At 46.3% G+C, this 23,447-nt stretch overlaps 2 protein-coding genes across 2 annotated transcripts in view; one reads left to right on the forward strand and one right to left on the reverse strand.

Annotated features, from left to right (window-relative positions):
- Positions 1–23,447, reverse strand: part of LOC144120034 (uncharacterized) — a 57,025-nt gene that overhangs the window by 16,418 nt on the left and 17,160 nt on the right. The window contains exons 5-6 of the mRNA XM_077652512.1: positions 5,276–5,522; positions 2,394–2,547 (exon numbers count right to left, since the gene is read on the reverse strand). Coding sequence (XP_077508638.1) covers positions 2,394–2,547; positions 5,276–5,522 — 401 coding nt within the window. The remainder of the gene's footprint in view (positions 1–2,393; positions 2,548–5,275; positions 5,523–23,447) is intronic.
- On the forward strand, positions 18,579–22,522 carry LOC144121781 (uncharacterized). The gene is made up of 2 exons (XM_077655177.1): positions 18,579–18,926; positions 22,028–22,522. The coding sequence occupies exons 1-2, from the start codon at positions 18,655–18,657 to the stop codon at positions 22,242–22,244; spliced, it is 489 nt and encodes a 162-aa protein (XP_077511303.1). The 5' UTR covers positions 18,579–18,654; the 3' UTR covers positions 22,245–22,522.

The raw sequence follows: 23,447 nt of genomic DNA on the forward strand, positions 1-23,447 counted from the left end.
GCTGGTGTTAAAGTTTCCGAGAACGTCGACATGTTTTCTCTCATAAATGTCGCTTGGGCTTCGTTGTAGTGAAAATTCTTCCAACAAGCGTTTTTGTTTTAGAATCTGTTCAAGAGACGATAAAAAAAGCTTAATTGATTACTGTTATATGACTGACGGTGTTTTCAATGTTGTTTAAAACGTAGGATAAGCTGGATGATTACCCTCGTACACCTGGGATGTCGAGAGTCACGCTTAACGGCCTTTGCAGGGACATACGCTGCTTTATAATCAGAAGTAGTAGTTCCATCTTCCTTTCAAAAACGTCGAAACAAAAGCGATTAGCGTGAAATTAAAAAAAAATCAAATGGTGCCATCGGACAGGCCAAAATCCGGAACAAAGCATTTCTTGTTTTCGGCACACAAGTTACTTGAAATGAAGAAGGGCAGCCTTGACAAGGTAAGTTGTTGGGCGAGTTGGAGACTGTATTCTGTAACTACAGCGCGATAAACGGGACGTAGAAGAAAGGAACACACAGGGATACAACACAACCAGTACATCCGCCTTTCACCCCAGAAGAGGCGAGCACCAGCCTGAGAGAAAATCTTGCACCCATTAGAAAACCGGTTGGTATCCGGTGGCACTGGGGATCAAACCCAGCACCTCTCGAATGCGAGGCAGATGCCGACCTCAAGGCCACCACTTCGGTTCCATCCGATGGGTGCTGTACCTGCATCTCACACAAACTGAGGTTAACTGGAAAGTATACGGGCGTCGACGTAGTGTTTCCGGCGCCAAACGGACTGTCCAGGCTGGTGAAAAGAGCGCTGTGTTGTGTCTTTGCGTGTTGCTTTCTTCATAGTCCCATTCGTTGCGCTCCAGTTATGGAAGGACATTCATGTGATCGGATGATACTTCAACGGCAGTAAAATCATGCCCGTAAATATTTCCTGAGACATCGAACCATGCACCGTTTATCGCCTGCCGAGCAGGCGTCGTGTGATGTCCCGCTTCCCGCCAGTGAGGTATCCATCTGGTCCGCGGTGATATTGATGAACATGGGGCAAAAGGGCACGCGCATGCCTAATGTGCTTATCACTCGGCTGAGGTCAAGTCCAGCACTGGTGACGATAAGAACATTGGACATTAGCCTAGACATTAGAAAAGATTAGACATTAGGCGGATTAGAGTAGGCGATAAGCAGATTAGGCATTAGGCGTGGACGTTAGACCAACTAAATTGAACATGAGAGAGGACCGTGCCGCGATCACATGGACCGGAAGTGGCACTTCACGCGACGGCCAGTCCATGGGTGAAAACCGGTCCGTGGTTTGTCGTTTCAATCCACCCTAACATGAAAGTTGCCCATTAAGGAGTAGTTGATGTAAACAGCAACATGTAAGGGCGGTCATTATTTAAATAGAAAGAAACAGCCATGTTAATGAGTGACAAAGAGAGCCCTATCAGGCTCTCATGTAAACAGTGTATTTCAATTTATGCACGAACCTTGAAATAACTATCAGTATTTATTTTACCTCGATCGAGTCAATAATTTAAATATATTCGCTGAGATGAACATGAATGAAAATAATTTATGGTCTGGAGAAAGCTTCAACAGCTATCACATGAGCGTGACCCTTGATATTACACCAGACAAATTTAGCGTCTGAAAACTGTAGCTGGAACGTAAATTCAGTGCCACTTCCAAGAAACAGGGCTGCTCCCGCATCTCTGCCGATAGGCCTGATTTTCGTTTTGACCGAGTAGCCAGGAAGCAACAACTCGGGATAGTGATTCGGCGCCAGAACTAGCGTCGTAAAACGGAGTGCTGGTGCAGGAAGCAGGAACCTACGAAGCGCAGGGTTTTGCTTTAGTGTCTTCTCTGGTAGCATACATTCGTTTATGATAAGTTGACACAATACTAAGCTTTCTATTCGAAACATTCCCATACGCTTAAAGATGGTCAGGCAATTTCGCGCATTTAGGCATTATATCAGTGTGTGTTCATATAAGAAGCAAGTCAAGAAATATACTTTGCTGCAACATTCAACTTTCCAAATTCAAATAAAAGCCACCACACCGTCAGTTCCCTCTACGTCCTGCTTGTAACAAGCACCACATTCGAAAGCCATCACCAAGACTGACATGCTCCGATAGTATTACGTCTAGCTTCCATTACGAACTTTCCGATAGAATTTTCTTTATAAGTTGTATCATTTCCATGCATTTCGTTTTCTTTTTTTTTTTTACCCGGTATTTCCGCTCTTCTGTCAAACTGTACAAACCTCGCCGCAACGACTTTAAGGCTAGACAGGAAAAAGTTTACGGCTTCGGAAAAACGCTAGAGGCTGTATGAAAACATGCTCAGAGGCCGCAGGCGAGAAACCAATGCACTTATCACACAGATGCGTACCTCGAGCACGTAGAGCGTGCGTTTCAGCGCTGACGGCGAAACAGCGGGGCCGTACAGGTTCAGTGCACCGAAGAAGCCCATGGATTGCTTGTACAAGTTCTCGATACTATAGCTGAACTTAGTATTCGCAAAATCTTGAAAAAGGTAGTCGTTCCTGTCAAGAAAGAGAACAGAAACGGGCTAGTGTGAGTACAGGATCGTGTCCTAGACGGCATGTAGGCAGAACATGTCGGCGACTGAAATCAGTCATTATCAGAAGATAGCGATAGATCTTTCGATTAGGCAATTGTATTGAGAGAGAAAACAAATATTTTGCATATTGATAATGAGCATGGAGCAAATTTGTCGACACGTCTTGTAGGACGAAACAAACTGTCTTGTTTCGTGGGAACCTTTTTCGGGGCGAATAGTGGCAACGAAGGGTGACCTAGCTTGTTATTTTGCAGGGTGTGATATTGGAAGCGGAAGGTGCAAAATAATTCAACTAGGAACAAAAAACAACAGGAAATATAAGCATTCACAACGAGACCACAACACTAGGAGAAAGCTCCAACATAATAAATAATAGGGGATAAAGCCTCTATCTGTAAAGTTGATTGGAAGAATTTCGTCAACAACGGCAATATTGGCGCGAAATAATCTATTCGTCCAGTCTAGCTAGATGTCTCTCTTTAGTGTTCCTTGAAATTATCAGCCGCAAAGAGCGACTTCTCGCACTGTAATTCATGGTGAACGAGAAACTGTCTCAGTGGTATCCCTTAGCGAATATGCAACTGCAGCTCCAAATAAGCAATCCTGGTTGTATGAAAAGTAATCTAAATGTGGAGCATACGCGTGAACAAATTGCGCTGGGATATGCTATGCACGTTGTGAGGATACAACCGTGTTCACAGGGCGTCTAGTTTACCGAAAGACGAGCTGCGAAAGATGGCATACTTTAACGTGATTAATTCCGATCCACTGTCTAAACGATCTATGGTACAACCCTGTCTTAGGAGAGCATGAAATTTGCGGAATTCCACGCGGGAGCGGCTGTTTTTTTCTCGGAAACGGTCGGCCGCCGTATTGTGCAATGTGGAGCCGAAGAGGAGAATGGGAGCCAGCATATGCCGCCGTCAAGCGCGGTGTCTTTACCCTGTGCATGGTGCTGCTGCATGGAGGCGCCGTAGTTTCGGCGCCGTAGTTTCGGCGCTTCTGCCGCCTGTCGCGTGCCGCACCTTATTCTGTCGCCGCGCTGTACCTGCCGAACTATGTGACCGCAGCTTGATCAATCAACCGCATGATTAGATGGGTTCTTGCGATACGACAAGGCGTACATCTCTACAACTGTGCAAAGCCCGTTTAAGCAGCAATGAGGTTTATCTTTGTTCATAGCTCCGCATTCCTCGCGAGATACAAATGGCAGTCCCGTTGGAAGCGATATGGTTTTCGGTCGGCGGACTTCCAGTCGGCGACAGTTGGAGTGACCCATTTCACCGACCGGCTGCTTCAGCACTCGTCGCTCGCTCGGGAGATGGCCGACGGTCACGTGTCACGTGATTTGTTGTTTTATGGGCGATTAGCCTTTGCCATCGGCTTGTAGGCGTCAAGAAAGTCCGCGGCTTGAGTTGTGTGTAAAATCTGATAACGCCTAGCTTAGGCCACAACAATATAGCCAAATTTTTCTGGGAAAATTTTAAATGGGAGCCTCGTGATCTGCCCTTTGAATATCATCCACGGCTTAGAAGGGAAAAAAGAAAGCGGAGTCTTCGTAGCTATTAAACTTTCTTTTGTTATTTCCTTGAAATAATTTACAATCGCCAAGAGCACGGCCGCCTTCACACACACCACATTCACACGGCAGCTGACGTGTGCGTAAGGTGGAGCGGCAGGGTAATAATGAACGAACCCCATAGGAAGGTCATGCTTTTTGCTTAGGCGCTAACAACGTGAGAGTGGTTTAATTCGCACGCTTGAATAGCACGCTGCGGGTATTGCAAAACAACCTGATTTTTAAATTATTGCGTGTTGTTCGTTATAGTCTTACACATTATTACTGCACAATTTTTAAAAATGCAAGCATCACCCTATACTTTCTTCGCTTTCGGAGACTTGGTTTCCTTCATATCATTCATAGATATGTAATCACTATGCAGTGGAGAGAACTAATCTAATCTCCGCACAGGTATACCGTTATCAGAGCATACTTTACGGCTGTCTCCACGAAATTTCTCTTTCGGAATTCTTGTGTTGGGGATTTGATTTTACTTGCCCCCTTTAGTAATCACTGCATGCTGAAATTTCGCTTAAAACGCGTACGATTTGCTAAAGCCCCGAGGAATAGTGTTTTCATCACCACTGTCGCCACAGCTCACCTCTGACAAGCTGAAGTATAGCCATGGTCAAAAGTCTTAAGGCCACAGCATTAAGCCGCAGCAATATGAATGTTTCTAGACTGCTCCATGTAGCGGATCATTCAAAACACAAGTCAAGCAGGAAGCTTCTCTACCGCAAGAAGAAGCCTTCTGATAGCATTTCAAGGTCATTCTGTCTTCAATAGTGCCGTAATGACTCTGTTATTCGACCGAAGCGAAGAGCTTTTGACCTTAAAACTTTTGACCAAGACTGTACATGTTACCGAAGTGACCGGATGAAATCTTGGCCCTCGAGCTGGTTTAGAGAGGTGTTGAAACCCATCCCCTTTTAATGCTGTGCCAGTAAGGTGTGGAAATGAGGGCATAATTAATTAATTCATTTACTTGTATTTTTTAGAACGAGCAGAATTCGTGCAAGGGTAATTATTTCACGCAGCGTTGACCCGATTTCTTTTTTCGTCGCATGAACACTGACACAAAGCCAAAAGTGTATGGTAGCCGAGGAATTTGAAGACTTGAGAGACTCACTCTAGTGAGAAAGAGAGGCCGTACTTGGGGCCACGATTTCTGGCAGAGACGGAATATGCGTGTCCGATGTAATCCTTCAGAGGCTCTTCAAAGTCTCCGGTCAGATTGTTTTTCCCGTGTCTGTAGAGGGAGTCGTAGAAGATGCAGTCGCACGAGCCCTCGATGGGAGGTAAGGAGATTACCGAGAAGGATTCCCCAACTCCGCAGAACACCGCCTGCCTCAGCTGCTCCGGTATGTCTTTTCGCTCTGGAAGAATGAGCAAAGAATTATTAGATTAGTGAGACGTGCATGCTCAGTGCAATCTTGGACATTAAAATGATGGCCTGCAGAAACTCCGGGAGCATTCACCGCTGTTTTAACACCATCGATGGATGCAAGGCGGACACTTTCTATGCTTAGTTTCGTCGACACGGTTCATGGTCTTAACCGAACGTTCCCCCTCTTTCAAAGTTCTGATCTAAGCCATGCGGGGTTTCCGACATATACCCCACACATCCCTTAGGTAGCCATAAGGGGTGAATTCCTGGCATAGTAGTCATGTGTTCTATAAGGGAATCTATAGACAGCGCAAGAACAGTCTACGGACTCTCAAATTATTTTGCAAGCGCGGTTCGCCTGGCAGTCGATGTAAGCATGGGGGTGAGTGGTGAGCACCCTAGTAACTGTAACCTCATCCCTCCAATCGAGGGCACAAAGCCCGGTAGCGTTTAAACTGCACAAACATTTCCTGAGCAAAGAAGCCAGACAACGGATATATGGATGCCAACAAAGCGGTCCGTCGCGTGGTCAACTGCAACATCAGGGCGGCTCAATGAAAGCGTTGTCCGGGAAGCGTAGCTCTATCTGAGCACTTCAGCATTTACACTACCTATTAACAACGCCTGTACTCTTCATCGCTACCAAGATTTCCCTCAAAAACGAGAGTCTAACAAGAAGTGCTAGATAGTGAAAGTCGCATACACTTTACATAAAGTAGAAGTAGACCATTGAAGAAAACGTTGAATTGGCGGAGAGTAAAGGACATAAATACCAAAGTGAGATGTGAGTGAGAAGCAGGGGCTGCAAATAGATCTACCGACAGTAAGAGAGAGGAATGAGAACCGCATAAGCAACACAAAGCCCAAAGACGCTTCGAGAGAAGCAGTGTAGTGCACGTCTGTTGAGGGACAGCGGATATATCTTTAGAGTGAGTAGAATTTATTGGGTTCGATTATAATAACGCGCTCATTTAGCCAGCATCGTCTCCTTAATAATAACCCACTGAATCTATGTATGCAAACGACATTCATTCTCTCGACCGAAAAAGGAAAAAAATTACGTTTGCATTTAATTTCTTTCCTCTCGGATGGAAATTTTAAATTTAATCCTTCACCCTATCTCCCCTCTTTAAGGTCAAGGGATACCCCAAAAGAATACAAATCACGAAAAGTAAACAGAAGATCAAACCGCAAGAAAGGGCAATGAAGAATAATTGGAATTCGTCACCGAGCGAGCAAAGTGACCAATTCCAATAATTCTTCATTGCCCTTTCCTGCGCATTGATGTTCTGTTTACTTTTCGTGCTTTGTATTCTTTGCCTTTTAATCCATCTTTATTGGACTAAATTCCGAAGGACCGTGTTAGCAGCACTAAAAAACAACACACTGTCGAGGAAAGACACAGTGCGGGGGACAGGGAATAAAATGAGAGTGACACACGAGTCAGCGCTCGTGTGTCTTTGTTTTCTCGTCCTTATGTCCGTGTTCAGCCTGCGCTATTGAAACACCATGCAAAACGAACTATCCCGTCCGCACACCCTGTACAATGAGAGCCCTAGATTCCGAAGGACCGTGTTAGCAGCACTAAAAAACAACACACTGTCGAGGAAAGACACACTGCGGGGGACAGGGGATAAAATGAGAGTGACACACAAGTCAGCGCTCGTGTGTCTGTTTTCTCGTCCTCCTGTCCGTGTTTAGCCTGGGCTATTCAAACACCATGCAAAACCAACTATCCCGTCCGCTCACCCTGTACAATGAGACCCCTGTCTTTGCTGCGCTGTATCTATTCGCTATGCGAAACAAACTAGCTCGAAGTGCTACAGTAGTGAACCTACATAGACGAGGCAGGATTTAGGGATAATGTGTGAAAGCGTGTATATAACATGAATATTAAAGGCAACACCGCTAGCAAAGAAGCGATACAGTGCACATAAGACAGGATGGGACAGTGTCCGTCCTTTGTTTTATGTGCTCCTTGGTGTGTTTTCCGTTGCGCTGCTGAATTTTATATTACTCGCGATCATCACCAGCCTGACTACGCCCACTGCACGGCATATATGCCTCTCCAATTAAAATTGCCCTTTGTCAGCGGAGGGCACCGTATCCTCAGAAACTTCTTTATCTCATCCTCCCACCTAACGTACTGCCGCTCCTCGCTACGCTTGCCTTCTCTTGGAGTCCACTCCGTCACCCTTAAAAGGACGGGAGGTTATCTTCCCTTCGCATTACGTGCCCTGCCCAAGCCCATTTCTTCTCCTTAACTTCGTCTAGGATATCATAAACCCGCGTTTGCTCCCTTACCCATTCTGCCCGCTTCCTGTCTCTTAACGTTACACCTATCATTATTTTTTTTCCAAAGCTAGCTGCGTTGTCCTTAACTTAAGCTTAACCCGTTTCGTTAGCCCCCGCGTTTCTGCGCCGCAGGTGAGGTATAAGATACAGCTATTGTGCACTTTTCTTTTGAGGGATATTGGTAAACTGCCATTCATGATCTGAGAGAACCTGACATGTGCTCTCCGCCTCATTCTTATTGTTCTAGTTATTTTCCTCTCATGATCCGGACCTACAGTCACTACGTGCTCTAAATAGACGTTCTCCGTTACCACTTCCTCGCTACCAAATGTGACGTGCTGTTCTCGTGCTATAGTAGTTCCCTTGCTTTTCCCATGTTATATTAGTCTCTAACACAAATTGTACCAATAGTGAGTGGGCACGAGAGCAACGCTGACAGCATGTCTCACGCACCGCGCTTCTGCATTCCGCAGGCACTCTTGGCATCCCTGATCCTGTGCACTTTGGAATCGGCCCAGGCCCTATCATGCAGCCCGGTTCTTCCGCCGTCACCTTCAAAGGATACCCTCAGATTGGTGCTTCCTGATGACCACCTGCGGCCGGTATTCCTACCATCACTGCGCACGGCCTACCACGCACCAACGTCATCGACGATGTCGTGCGCTCCCACCGGCTATTTAAACGACCGGCAACCCGACAACATCTTCAGTGGGCACGAGAGCAACGCTGACAGCATGTCTGACGCACCGCGCTTCTGCATTCCGCAGGTATGTAGGCCTTTTTTCCTCCGTGCTAAGAAAAGCAGTAATCGGTGCTTGCTGTTGTTCCCGTGCCCACAAGTGTTTCTTGAGGTTGTTTTTGAGTGTTTCTCAAAGCTGTTCCTGCTACTGCGTTCCGGGGATGTAGAATCAAACCCAGGACGCAACACTCGCTCCGAATCTGCGCTCGAAAGCCTGTTTTTTTCCGAACGAGCCTTCCGAACAAATGGCTGCCGTTTTTAACCTTCTTAAGGATGTGCACGCACGTTCTGTTCAATCTGCAAAGAATCAGGCTGAGCTTTCCGCAGACGTAAAAGCCATAAAAACCAGTCAGAAAAACGTAGAGAACAAAATTGACCGCATTCAAGAAAGGTTGGACACCCTACAAAAAAAAAAAAACAGAAGCGCTCGACCAGTTTGCTGTAAAAGCGACCCACATTCAAAATTTCCTACAAGCCCTGTCAAAGCAGCCTGATTCTTCGCAATCTCGTCTCGACGAACTCGAGGACAGATCGCGGCGCAATAACCTGCTTTTCTGAGGCATTCCTGACTCACGCGAATCCTGGAAGGAAACTGAAGACAGTGTGAAAGAAACCCTCGCAGGCATCATCGACAAGCTATCAGACTTATCAATAAAACGCGCACATTGCCTCGGCCAGTACTCCCCCTCAAAATGTCGCCCTATCATAGTCATGTTCAATAACTTCAAACTGAAAGAACGCGTACTTTCGACACACAGTAAGCTTAAAGATAAGCGTATAACAGTGTCCGAAGATATTTCCCCCGCCACGCGTACAGCCAGAACTAAGCTAGTTAATTTCGCGAAAAGTCTGCCAGGCTCCCCTAGTTTTCAGTTGGGCTACAACCAAATGACAGTGAATGATAAATTATACGCCTACAATGCCTCCACTGATAGCCTAGTTGAGATTATCACGCCACCGAAAACAGATGCTTTCCACGGCGCAGCGCCGCAACATAATATAGCCCCCACTGACAGCACAGTCGAGTCTGCCACGCCACAGAATACACATGCTTGCCACGATGGAGCGTCATCACATGACACTAGCTAGGAAAACGGGAGGGGAAGTGAAACACGCCAGTTAAACATACAGGTATTGTTTTGCAACATACGTAGCATCCTTAACAAGCGTAATGAACTAGCCTCTGCAATTGATACTATTAACGCCGACATTATTGTGTTAACTGAGACCTGGCTTCGACCTCCAATTAACGACTGGGGACTCTTCCCGACAGCCCGCAGGTTTTCCTTTCATGGTTGCGACCGGACTACTAGACAGGAAGGTGGTGTTCTCTTAGCCAATAATAAGACTTAGTCACAATGCATTCAGTTTCCCAGTTCCTTAGAGTTAATTTGTGCTAAAACCCTTCTTAATATCCAGATTAATTTGTGCTAAAACCCTTCTTAATATCCAGAAACTTGTGATTGGAGTTTGCTATCGTCCCCCATCTGACTCTTCGAATTTCGTGAACGAACTCCATGATGCAATCAATCTTGTTGCATCTCGGCACCCTTCATCGCCTATGTTCCTACTTGGCGACTTTAATATTCCCAACATTGCATGGAATACTGACCCCATTACCCTTAATCCCAGCTCGACACTAGCTAAAGACTTCCTTGATTTATGCTCTGTCTTCTCCCTTACACAACTTGTAAGAGAAGCTACCACAATAACAGATTTTGTTTTCAAATACGCTCGACCTGGCCCTTACAACGCAACCTTCTTTTGTGTCGAACATTACTTACTTGCAATGCCTGAGCGACCATACCCTCATAACCTTTGGAATTCGCACCTCTCGGCCGGAAAATGTCAAGAAAATGGAAGCAATTTATAACTACATTAACGCCAACTTTGACGCCATAAACAGTGAGCTGCGTGAATTCCTGGACACTTTCTTGGACGGTTTCATTGATCGCAGCGTTCAATCGAATTGGGACTTGTTCGTTGCGAAAACTAAGGACTTAACATATAAGTACATACCAACCCGTATACTTACCTCTAACAGCACAGCTCCTTGGTACATCACTAATATCAAGCGGTTGTCTAACAGGAAAAAGCGTATGTACAAAGTTGCAAAACATTCTTCTAACTGTGACCGATGGACTGCGTACAAAATCGTTTCACGTGAATATATTTCAGCGCTAAAACAGGCGAATAACACTTTTCTACAAGTTACACTTCCGTCCATGCTATGCACTGATCCGCGAAAGTTTTGGCGCACTATCAACCCGACTGATAGCAATAGCATATCTCTTGTTAACAACTCTGGAGCTACCATTGCCCCCGAACTGCAAGCTTCCGTATTAAACGACGTTTTCACATTCATTTTTTCTATCACCGCCGATCCCCCGCTTCCTAGCACAGTGTCATTCGATTATACGGCCATGTATCCTGTCACAATAGACCTTGATGGTGTTGCAAACCTGGTAAACTCTCTAAAAATATCCGCTGCTCCATGCTGCGACCTAATCAATGCCAAATTCTTAAAAAATACAAGTGTTTAATCTTCCGTCACACTAACAAAACTTTTTCAGCAGTCACTTGACCAGGGTTCGCTACCTGCAGCATGGAAGGTTGGGAAGGTGATTCCACTCCACAAATCAGGTAACAAGCATTCTCCACTAAACTACCGGCCAATTTCTTTCACCAGGATTCCTTGTAAACTTCTCGAACACATCTTGTTTTCTCACTTAGCTAACTTTCTAGAATCGAACTCTTTCTTCTCGCGATTTCAACACGGATTCCGAAAATCAAACTCATGCAAATCCCAACTTGTATCTTTTACTAATAAGTTGCACGTTATCCTTGATCGTAACTCACTGACTGCGTGTTCATATATTTTGCGAAAGTGTTTGATAAAGTGTGTCATAACTTACTACTATACAAATTGCAGCAACTTAACCTGGACCCAAAGATTCTAACCTGGCTTGAAACTTTTCTTACGAAGCGCCAACAGTTTGTTTCTATTAATGACCTCACCTCAGATCCCAGTGTGGTTCACTCCGGTGTTCCGCAAGGCTCTGTGCTCGGTCCGCTTCTTTTCCTTATTTACATTAACGACCTACCTTCCTGCATTTCATCTCACATTCACCTATCCGCCGACGACTGCGTAATATTCAAGGAAATAACATGCGATAGCGACATAATAATGCTACAATCCGACCTCGACTCTATCTCAACCTGGTGTAAACCTTGGCTAATGGACCTTAATGTTAACAAGTGCAAATTCATGCTTGTGTCTCGAGTGACTAATAACTTGCCCTCTTATCAGATTAACGCTTTGCCTCTAGACTCTGTACACTCTTATAAATACCTTGGTGTTCACATTACTAATGACCTTACCTGGACTGCTCATGTCATACATGTCGTTAACAACACCAACAAAACGCTTGGATACCTTCGTCGTAACTTTGCTAAAGCACCATCATCGCTGAAGCTTTTACTGTACAAAACACTAGTTTTACCTAAACTCGAATACGCAGCATCGATGTGAAATCCTTATCACCAGAACTTAACGCACTCTCTTGAGATGGCCCAAAATACAACTGCTCGATTCATTCTCTCTAACTACAACAGAACTGCAAGCATAACCAGCATGAAAGCTAGTCTCGTTCTGCCATCCCTTGCGTCCCGTCGTCGAGCACTTCGTCTTCGCCTTTTTCATAAACTTTTTCACCATTCTTATCTACGCGAAGAACTTATTTCACCCCCACAGTGCGTGTCATCCCGCATGGATCACGCCCACAAGGTTGGAATACATTCCTGCAGAACGAAAACCTACTTTCATTCCTTTTTACCCCCGACATCCGACGAGTGGAATCAGCTTCCCGCACCACTGGCACTAATCGATGGTCACCGTTTATTTCAAGGTGCATTAGCTAACATTGTATAACTAGCAACCTTCTGTAATATTGTGCTCATATTTCTGTTTTGTTACATTGTATAACCACTCGCCTCTATAATGCCGTATGGCCCTGAGGGTATTTCAAATAAAAATAAAATAAATAGCGTGTCTTAATGCATACGTTTAAACGATGTGCGCAAGAAGCATAGTACGCCAAAGCGGTCTGAATACGCTGCATTTTTCTCGCTGTGAACACTGTGTACGGTCTCCTCTCACACTGGCCGATTTCACAACATTCAGGATGAGCATTAGATACTGTGGTCCTTGCCGTATTAGACACTAGAGCTCTCTACATGACTGATATTTTAAATATTCGTTATCAGAAAAAAAGAACGGTAGAAATTGATCAGTTCTTCTGCGTTGCTGCGAAGATATGTAACATGATAATTTATCGTCTTTTCGCTATTACATTCCCTACGACTTGAGTAACCATGAAGCTTGGTGCACTGCTGACTAGTGCTCTTTGGATTATGACAGACTAGCTCCGTCTACTTTGGTTTAAAATATTTTCTGACGTAATATGTGGCTGTCATTTTTTCGCTACAAACAATCTCCACGGCTTGGACACCTTACATCTTCTTGCATAATTTATCAATGCTTTTAGGCAATTGATCTTACACTAGCTGAATTAATGTTTCTTGAATAACTCATATGTACAAGTAACGTTAGATCCATACAATACTGAAAACTAATACTGCGGAAATAGACAAGAAGCACGACGTCAAAGATTTGAAAAAGTGCCGATTAGCTGAGTGTCCGCTGCTTATAAGATACTGTACGTAACTTACCGAGTACATTGTAAACATTGCGAACTGTGACGAAGTTTCCAGTGTTAACGAAAAGGTTACATTTTAAGTAATAGTAATAGGATATACAGTAGAAGTTTAACGACGCTTGCATACCTACTTCCAGTCATGATAAGGTTATAGAAAGGTTCAATGAATGAAAAATTGCTAAAAAACATGTTTTAAGAAATCTTCAGTGGATAGTTTGAATGCGTTATCATTTTCTGTTGCTGCTGGTACTCTTGTAGATCCTCCCTAAAGGTATGACCCAATGACTCTAATGGGTCAATGCTCATATATGCGGAATGGGTCATACTTTACATTAATAGATCGCTGGGAGTCCTGGCGACGTTTTTCAGCGGTTAAGAGATGTGCTCCTGTCCTGGCAGGTGGCAGCTGCCCCGAGCAGCTTTTTGCCCAAGAGCTCCAACCATGTATATATGTGGTGAAATAAATGAAATGAAATGAATTGAAAGTCACCGGTGGAGCTTGTGAGACCTAGGCTGCTCTTCCCGAGCAGCCGGTGGCGACCAATCACTATTTAACTGCCACCTGTCTCTGTGGACAGTTTTCTTACAATCCGGTGGGAATGTTGCCGCCTGCTACGGTGGGCAAGTTGTGATGACGTCACAAGGTTCGCCTGGATTCGCGTGTCACGGCTGACGGCGGTCACCATTTTCGCTCGTATACAGATACTTCTCATGCTAACGCATTAGTATAAAGCCAGTACAACGTACGCATAGGCGATTGCAATGAGAAGTTCGGCAAGAAACAGGCAGGCGTCCAGGCAGTGGGGAAGCAAAACATAGGTCCTAGGAAGAGCAAGGAGGAGCTGCTGCCAAACTTTTCCCGACGAAATAGTTCAAGCCCTTGAATACCGTCTTACACAAACGGTAGAGCTGGAAGAGCATCTGCGAGAACCCGAACGGCGATAATGAAAACGGAGTAGACTTCAAAATCTGTACCCATCCTGGTAGCATGACGGGTGAAGGCGCTAGGAGAACTTAGATGTAGCGACCATTCGATGGGGAGGTGAAAATTGAGCCAATATAAGAACAAAAAGCAGTGAAAAGTGCGGAGAAGACATAAACGAGTCAGCTTTAGGAGGAACAGTACACAAGCTTAAGACTGCGCCGAAAAGATATATTACGATTTAGCATTGGAGGACTCCGTTACCGTACAGGCGATGAATGAAGCCTCACCAATAAACGCGGAACGCCCGATAGAAGTAGCTGGAAGGGCAGCAAGGCTTGGCAGTGGCAAGCTTTCTCAAAATACTAAAGTTTTTTACAAACATGGCAGACGATCGATCTCAAGCCCGACTGTCTGAATAGAAAAGCAAAGGGTGCCTCTGCGGTGCCTCAAAGGTCTGTGCTCGGATGCTGACCGGAATGACACAGGTTCGATCACACCTGCCGCGGCAGCGTTTTGATGCAGACGAAATGCTTGAGGCCCGTGTACTGAGCGGCCAGTGTGCGCTAAATAACTCTTTGCGGCCGAAATTAACCGAAGCCCTCCGCTACCGTGTTCGTCATAGGCGAAGTTGCTTTGGGACGCTAAAATAAACCGAACCGAATCAAACCAGGACTACCAAAGGTATCAAAGCTTCTAAATAACGGCGATATTACCAATGCGCTGAAATATACAACAGCTAATACTGAGATATATTGGTTCGCTGAGGCGTTCCAATAACGCTCGAAGCGTGCCAATAATGGAAGTTGCCAGTATCGCCAATGACGACTATGCACTCGTCAAGCACAATGTTGTGCCGCCTCCACCGGCAAAGACGAGCTACGGCCGCAAATTTTTTATGAGCTTGCAATTTTAAACTTAGAAGGGCGGTAGCTGCCCGTAAAAAAAGCGCATTTCGCGCCTTTAATGTGTGCTTTAAGCCTGGCAACGATCATTTCATAATGGCGGCGCACTTGAAGAGTACCGGTGGTGGCGACGTCCCGAAAAAAAGGAGCTACTTCTTGGAGCAGTTCTGACAGCTGCGTTGCTGATATGGAGTTTATTCCGAGCAATGTCTGATTTCGGGTGCAAGCTGGAGACGGCATCAGATGACGACGAGCGCAACGGAGACGACTACGACGTTGACTCGCTGGTTGGATCTTGAAACCTTGTTTGTGTTAAGAGGAAACCACGTTTATGCACTTTGCAGTGTGTTACAGCGTATCGGATCAAATAAACATGGCGCACTTCTGTACGTTGTAACCTGCACTCGGGAAAAGCCAAACTAAAGAGCAGATTTTTCTTTTTTAAATTTGTGTGATTGTGATCGGAAACCAACGAAGGAATATAATTTCAATATCAACATTACAAAAATGTGACTACTCAGAAAATTTTTGGATTTTGGAGCATTCTTGAGGAATAAATCTGGCGGGTAAAGGGCAGTCAGCGCCTAGCAGAACATCGCGGGTTCTTGAGAGGTGAGGGGTCTTCCAACCTTGAATTGCATTGCGGGGATTGCGAAGGGTGTTTACCCCATTTAGATAAAAAAGCGCATTTCGTTCACTTACAGCGGTCAGAAACGTTGGCAGTTGGTACAGGCATTTCTGATCAATGAAGAAACGGACGGCTTGTGTGTGCTGAAGCTTTTTGTCAGTCTGCTTATCAATTAGATCTTTTTCTGGGCAAGTTCTTATCGCTGAAGGGATAATATGGTCGGGAGGGAGAGGGGGATGTAGGTTTTGTGGAATATAGCACGAAATGAGAGTGCCTTCTGTGTGCACCTACAGAAGAATTGATTTCCTTGTACTTTCTTTTTATATGACGGCTATGTACCTTCTTTTTTTTCGAACAAAACTGTTGACAGTGAGCGCACGTGTTCGTTGCGTATTTGCTCTTGGCTTTTCTCGCGCTGCAAAATATCGGTAAGAGGTTGGAACAAATTAACCAAACGTATCGTTGATAGTCTCAGTGCTGATGCATTTATTACAAACTTGAAGAACATGTTGCAGCAAGACTTTCATTTGAGCTAGTTGGTTGTAGCTTGACATGGTTTTACGCAAAAAAGCGTACAGGCGCTAAAAGACGAAGACAAGCACACTCAAGACAGGACAGGACAAGCACAGACAGACAGGCCTGTCCTGTCTTGAGTGTGCTTGTCTTCGTCTTTTAGCGCCTGTACGCTTTTTTGCGTAAAACCATGTGAAGAACATGTGTGTGTGAAGTTTTTATATTCTCGAATCGTTTTCACGGTACTGGTTCATGTTTTGGTTTGATGAATTTCCTGATATTGTCATTGTGAATTGGTTCTCGTTATATATTTTTTCTTTGTGCGCACTCTTGCTTGCAATAAAGCGACTGTGAAAAATTTTTTAAATAAAAATCTCAGTAAATAAAAAATACCTTATCAAAAGCGCCTGTTTTGATTGCCTCTTACCGATACTTTTGCTAGAACCGTTAACTTTTGGGATATTTTAATGCGATAGCAACAAGAGCCTCATTACGAAAAAAAATTGTCGTTGTGGTCAGCCACAAAATCGGCTGATTGGTGGAAATGGTGATGACGTCATCAGGCCCAGTGCAGTTCTGCCTGCCACCTACTATACAGCCCCCGCTCTCTCTCTGCCCCGCAGCGAACAGAAGCCTTGTCATGGAAAGAACCCGGAGTTGTGGTAGGTCATAAAACTCGCTGATTGGTCGAGAGACAGTTACGACATTGCAAGGTCACGTGACGTACAACCTTCCACTATCAGTACAAAATGCTTTTTGTATCGTAGTTTTCTATAAGAGCCTAATATCGCTGTAATATGTGTTCATGTTGTGTTTGCTTTTTGTGAAAGCGTGCTGATGTAAAGTCGTACAGAGCAGGAGCACTGCACCAATGTGTTGGTGGGTCGCTTCTCCTGGCAACAGCGGGCAGTGCCTACAGTATGTCAAGTGCTTGTTATTGTTCTTAACGGGAGGAGCAGTGGTCCGATTGGTCGACATTTACTGTTAAATAGCGTTATAAATGGTGACGTTGTAACGCTATGGTAACAGTCGTGTTTCGGAAGGGACCGTAATTTTAATACATACACTGACTTTTATAAGTGTTTTAATTACTATTGTTGTGATTTATTCGCTTCATTCTTACTGGTGTCTTGTCTACGGTCAGCGACCTTTTCGATCATTTAGTTGCCGTCTATCTTACCATGTTTTTTTTCTTACGTGCTAAAAACTGTGTGACGTTGAGTGAGGTCCGCGCGCCATATCCTTTGTTGTGTATTGTTTCCCGTATGTAGTGTGCTTCGGGCCTTTAGGGCATAACAGATCATCATGATGAAAAAAGAAAAGAATCTGCAAGCTTTAAACACGCAGGAAGCCTGAAGCAATAAGACAGAGTTAGGCATTGGGAAAAAGAAACAGATGTATTACAAACAGACGAGAAGGGCGTCAGGCAAGGGGACACTAGGTCCCCACTGCTTTTCATCACGTGTTTCCACGAGGAATTGAAAAGGCTACTTGAAGAGAAGATCCGGGAGTAAAATGAAAGGGGGGGGGGGGGGACACAAAATCGCCGCTTCACTCACTTTCCCCTGCTAGGAACTCACGAGGGAGCGGGTGTGCAGCGTATGGTTTAGAGCCTAACATGCAAAGCGCCACACTCGGACTACAAATCATTAACAAAACGACGTGTGTTCAACAGCCTGCAACACAACAGTGTATGATCGGTAGTGAGGTATTGGGGAGACTGGTGGAATAGATCTACGTATACCACACATAAAGATAATCGGAGTGAAATAGGTATTTAAATCAGAATGGAATGGAGTATGCATTTAGCAGAAAGACTCAGATCATGAGAAGCTGCTTACAAGTACTGCACAAGGAGAAAGGTATAAAACATTTATCGCGCCAATAGACGCCTATAGGCAGAAATACACAGTGGGTCATGTCCTGCGATGCAACAAATCTCCGTTAGCAGTATTTGGTGTACATTTCCCATTTACATTGATCGCCTTGCTATTGCACATTTGAATTTGGTTCTGTCGTGGGTTACTAGTGGGAGGATGCTTTTGGAGGATGAGGTGGGTGGAAGGAGGCACGGAGGTTGGTGGGTCGAGGCTGGTACGCGGGAGATGGATTTTTAGCGGTGGGCGCCCGGACGTGCAACAAACGGAGGGGCACATTTTGTGGTAGATTGTGCAGTCACGCACTGTGACGTAGGTGTACCACAAGAGAGCATGCGCCAGTTCTGTGCCTGTGTTGCTATCACCGGTTGTGCTGATAACGGGCCACCGCCGCAGCTATTTAAGCAGTCGTGTTCTTGGAATAAAGCGCGTTTTTGATTCTGTGCATTGTGACTCACGCGTCAGTCTGTTACAGTGGCGACGAGGCACGGTCGAACCCGTGCAAGGGCCTGTTGGTCGGCGACATGGCTTTCGGCAGTCGCATTCGAGAGTTCGACCTCAGTGAAAATTCATCGTGGGTAGATTATGTCGAGCGCATTGAGTTATCGTGCGCAGCTAACAAGCTCACAACGGATGACGACAAACGAGCTGTGTTGCTCAGTTGCTGTGGGCCAGAGACGTACTCCCTCATAGCAACCCTCGTCAAGCCTTCGCGGCCACCCAACGTGGGCTATCAAGTCATCGTCGACGCAGTGAAGAAGCATATCAACCCGAAGCCATCTGAACTATACTCGAGGTACGTCTTTTCGAAGCGCGACCAACAAGACGGAGAGGGCGTGGCTGACTATGTCACTGCTTTGCGCAAGTTATCCGAGAACTGCGGATTTGGCGGTACAAAATTTCCGTTAGAGGAAATGTTGCGTGACCGTCTGGTTTTTGGAATTTCGGACAGTGTGGTTCAACAGCGTTTGTTGGCGGAAAAGGATCTGACGTTTGAGACGGCATACGAGTTAGCAGTAACGGCGGAAACGACTGCCAAGCAGCAAAAAGCAATGAGGAGCAATGCACAAGAACCCGAGTTCCAGCAGGAGTTGACGGCGGAAGTAGGAAGGGTGGCGAGCATGAAGAAACCAGAAAGACAGCGGCGTTGTTTTCGCTGTTTGGCAGCCCATTCAGGATGGCGGTGCAGATACAAAGATTCTGTGTGCTTCAGCTGCGGTGGAAAGGGACACTTATCAAAAGCATGCCGAAAAAAGCAAGCAGAAGTGGAAATGCAGCTGGATGATATGGAACATGCTGTGAAGAGCGAGTACGACGAGTCGTTCAGTATCAGCCAAGTAAAAAGTGGGACGCCAAAGTACGTCATCGCTGTAGAGATTGGGAAGGAAAGCGTGCCTATGGAAGTAGATTCTGGAGCTGCCAGGTCTATTATTAGTGTGAACAAATTTCAAAAGCTGCAAGTGGCGAAACAGATCAAGCTGGAAGATTGCAACACGCAACTCGTTACCTGGACGAGGGAAGGTCTCGACGTGCTGGGAAAAGCGTCCGTGCCCGTGAAGTTCAAAGGCAGAGAATTTAAGTTGCCACTACTTGTAGTGAAAAAAGAGGGAAACACTCTTCTAGGCCGGGATTGGTTCCAGCCACTGGAAATCAGCATAGCTGGCCTTTACAGCGTCCACGCCAGAGCAGAAGGCATTTTGGAAAGGTTTCCAGAGGTGTTCAGTGACACGTTTCCAGGGGCTGCCCTACCCCGCATCCACATCGAACTCAAGGAGGGCGCCCAAGCCAGGTTCCTGAAATGTCGTAGCATTCCGTTTGCGATGAGGGAGGAAGTCGTGGCAGAGCTTAACCGCTTGGTGGAGCTGGGAATTCTACAACCCACTCAGTATTCCGACTGGGCAACGCCAATCGTCGTGGTGCGGAAAAAAAACGGCTCCCTCAGAATATGCGGGGATTATCGAAGCACTGTGAACCAGGCCGTCAAAAGCAATGTGTACCCACTTCCGACAAGCAAAGAACTTTTTGCGAGGTTAGGAAGGGGGCGTGTTTTTTCCAAGCTGGATCTGACGCAGGCCTATCAGCAACTGTTGGTAGATGAAGAAACGGCAGAGTTGCTCACGATTAACACCGTGCAGGGGCTATACAAGGTTTGTCGTCTGCCGTTCGGCGTGTCCGTTGCTCCTGGTGTTTTTCAAAGAACCATGGACACCGTGTTGGCTGGAATGCCGCACGTAGCGACATACCTAGACGACATCCTGATTGCCAGCGAGTCGATTGAGGAGCATGAAAGGATGTTGGCTGAAGTCCTCAGCCGCTTGGCCAAATCGGGTCTCAGAGTTCAAGCGGAAAAGTGCGAATTTTTCAAGGAGAGTCTTGAGTTTCTAGGGCATCGGATTGACGCAAAGGGCATCTACCCCTCCAAGGTCAAGGTCGAGGCCATCCACCAAGCTCCTGCACCCAAGAACAAAAAGGAACTGCAAGCCTTTTTGGGTATGATAAATTTCTATAATAGGTTCTTGAAGGGAAGAACCGAAGTAGCGGAAAAGCTGTATCGTTTGTTGGATAGCCACGTAGCATGGAACTGGGGTGCAGAGCATATGGAAGCGTTTGAGAACCTGAAGAAGTTGCTAACGTCTAACTCGTTGCTGGTGCATTTTAAGACGGATGTCCCGTTAGTGTTGTCATGCGACGCATCATCTGTGGGTGTAGGAGCCGTTTTGGCTCATCGCGACAGCAAAGGAAATGAGCAGCCTGTGGCGTATGCGTCCAGAACGCTATCTAGGGCGGAGCGCAATTATGCTCAGATTGACCGTGAGGCCCTTGCCGTGGTTTTTGGGGTTCGACATTTTCACCAATACCTTTGTGGGCGAGATTTCCTCATTATCACGGATCACAAACCCTTGCTAGGAATTTTCCAGAGGCAGAAGCAAATTCCGGCGGTTATTTCTCCCCGCATGTTACGGTGGACGCTAATGCTGTCGGCATACGATTACGTCATCGAGTACAGGAAAACCAAGGACCATGGAAACGCCGACTGCCTAAGCAGGTTACCGGGCCCCTTAACCCGCCAAGAGACCGAGGCGCCAGGCGACAAACTCCTTCTGGAAGCTGTGGAGTACCCTCCAGTGAGCGCAATGGAAGTGGCAGCTTTCACCAGGGGTGATTCCCTGCTGTACCAGGTGAAGCAATGGATCCTGGAGGGCTGGCCGCGAGAACGGGTAGCCCTGAAGTATTCTGCATATTGGGTAAGACAAAACGAGTTGTCCGTACATCGTGACTGTGTACTCTGGGGGAGCCGCGTAGTTATTCCAGAGGCACTGCAGAAGCAAGTTCTAAGCCTTATACATGCTAACCATCCAGGAGTGACGGCCATGAAGGCAATCGCTAGGTCGTACGTGTGGTGGCCGAAGATGGACGAAAAGATCGTCGAGTTTGTGAGGCACTGCACGCCATGCCAGGAAAACAGGCAGAGTGAACCAAGGACACCAACGCATTTCTGGACTAAGCCTGAACGACCGTGGAGTAGAATACACGTGGATTTCGCAGGACCCGTCCAGGGCGTGTTTTTTTTTGGTGGTCGTAGACGCCCTGTCAAACTGGGCCGAAATTGAAGTGATGCCGTCTCTCCAGTCATCTGCAGTAATTGAAAAGTTTCGCAAAATGTTTGCAACACATGGTTTGCCCGACTTGGTTGTGTCGGATAATGGCACCGCTTTTGCAAGCAGAGAAACTCAGGCTTTCCTGAAACTGAATGGTATACGCTATATGTATGCGGCGCCGTACCACCCGGCGAGCAACGGAAGGGCGGAGCGGATGGTCCGAGAACTGAAGTGTGCGTTACGGAAACAGAGACAGGGCACCGTATTATGCAAGGTTGCACGATTTCTATTCAAACAGCACTCTACGCCGCACGCCGAGACCGGGAAATCTCCAGCCGAAGTCATGCTGGGCCGGAAGTTCAGGACCGCCCTATCCAGCCTTCGCCCGGATGAGAGTGACGCAAGCTGCCTTCGGCAGCCGCCACCACGAGGTTTCCAGTCTGGTGACGCCGTGTACGCGCGGAACTTCCGGCCAGGGCCCAAGTGGTTGTTTGCACGCGTGTCGCGACCGATAGGCCACGTCATGTACGAGCTGAGTACGGCAGACGGAGCTGTGCACCGACGCCACCGCAACCACGTTCGCAGAGCATGGTGCTCTGATCCCCGGACAACAGACCAGCAAACCTGTCCCTCGTTCGCTCTGCCGTCTATGTCAAGCCGCGCACTGGGACCTCCGGAGCCCGAGACGTCTCAGCCGCTCCGGCGTTCCACTCGCCAACGTAACCCAGTGCGACGTTACGGCATCGATGACTAAGGGGGAAGGGATGTGGTAGATTGTGCAGTCACGCACTGTGACGTAGGTGTACCACAAGAGAGCATGCGCCAGTTCTGTGCCTGTGTTGCTATCACCGGTTGTGCTGATAACGGGCCACCGCCGCAGCTATTTAAGCAGTCGTGTTCTTGGAATAAAGCGCTTTTTTGATTCTGTGCATTGTGACTCACGCGTCAGTCTGTTACACATTTCTATCCCGAAGGCAAAACGGAAAAAGCAAGTTTCATACAGACAGACCGACGGACAGCAGGTTTTCACCGAAAAAGGACTATACTTCTAATAGGATAAACCTTGGAGGCTAACAGAAAGACTTGAAACTAATTTAAGAATTTTCAGCGAGTTATGCAAAAGAACATGTTCAGGACAAGTTTAGAACAAGAAATAAGCAGAATAAGTTATGCAGAGAACAGATGATTGGAAGGATTCTTAAACCAGCTGAGCCGGCTGCATGAGGCAAGAGTAGAATTAAAGGTCTGAATGAGCGCCAGGTGGATGAATGAGATTATGAGCTTTTGCGATGTCAGGGTGGTCGCAGCTGACGTTAGAGAAAGCTAATCAAGGGGATACGGGAGAGGCCTTCATCTTCGAGTGGACTTAGTGAAGCTGTTGATAATGAAGCATTTTGTAAGGCGTGAGTAACTATGCGGCATTATACATGACGGAAGCCAACAGTCGCTGAAAACAAGGAGCATAAGAGATTTTTTCATATAATTCGTGGTGTGCACTAATAGAATATTAATAGGGTAAATATTTTAGAGACAATTGGTTAGAAAGCGGAATATAACACAACCACACGGCACTGGTGGGATCGGAACACAAAACCTCCGAACTTTGCGTCTGGTGCTCTACCAACTGAACTACGCCGACGGCTGTCCAATCTTCTGCTTTCGTGGGTTTTTTTCGAGCCCCACTTTTCTCTTCCGTTGTCCGCTGTATGCAGCTTTAT

This window comes from Amblyomma americanum, chromosome 2, assembly GCF_052857255.1.
Source record: "Amblyomma americanum isolate KBUSLIRL-KWMA chromosome 2, ASM5285725v1, whole genome shotgun sequence".
NCBI lineage: Eukaryota > Metazoa > Arthropoda > Arachnida > Ixodida > Ixodidae > Amblyomma > Amblyomma americanum.

Bases quoted from the DNA above. Each gene is read 5' to 3' on its own strand.
- LOC144121781 (XM_077655177.1), top strand. From the start codon at position 18,655: ATGGCTTTCGGCAGTCGCATTCGAGAGTTCGACCTCAGTGAAAATTCA. The intron at 18,927-22,027 runs GTACGTCTTTTC...CTATTCAAACAG, and splicing joins CCATCTGAACTATACTCGAG to CACTCTACGCCGCACGCCGA.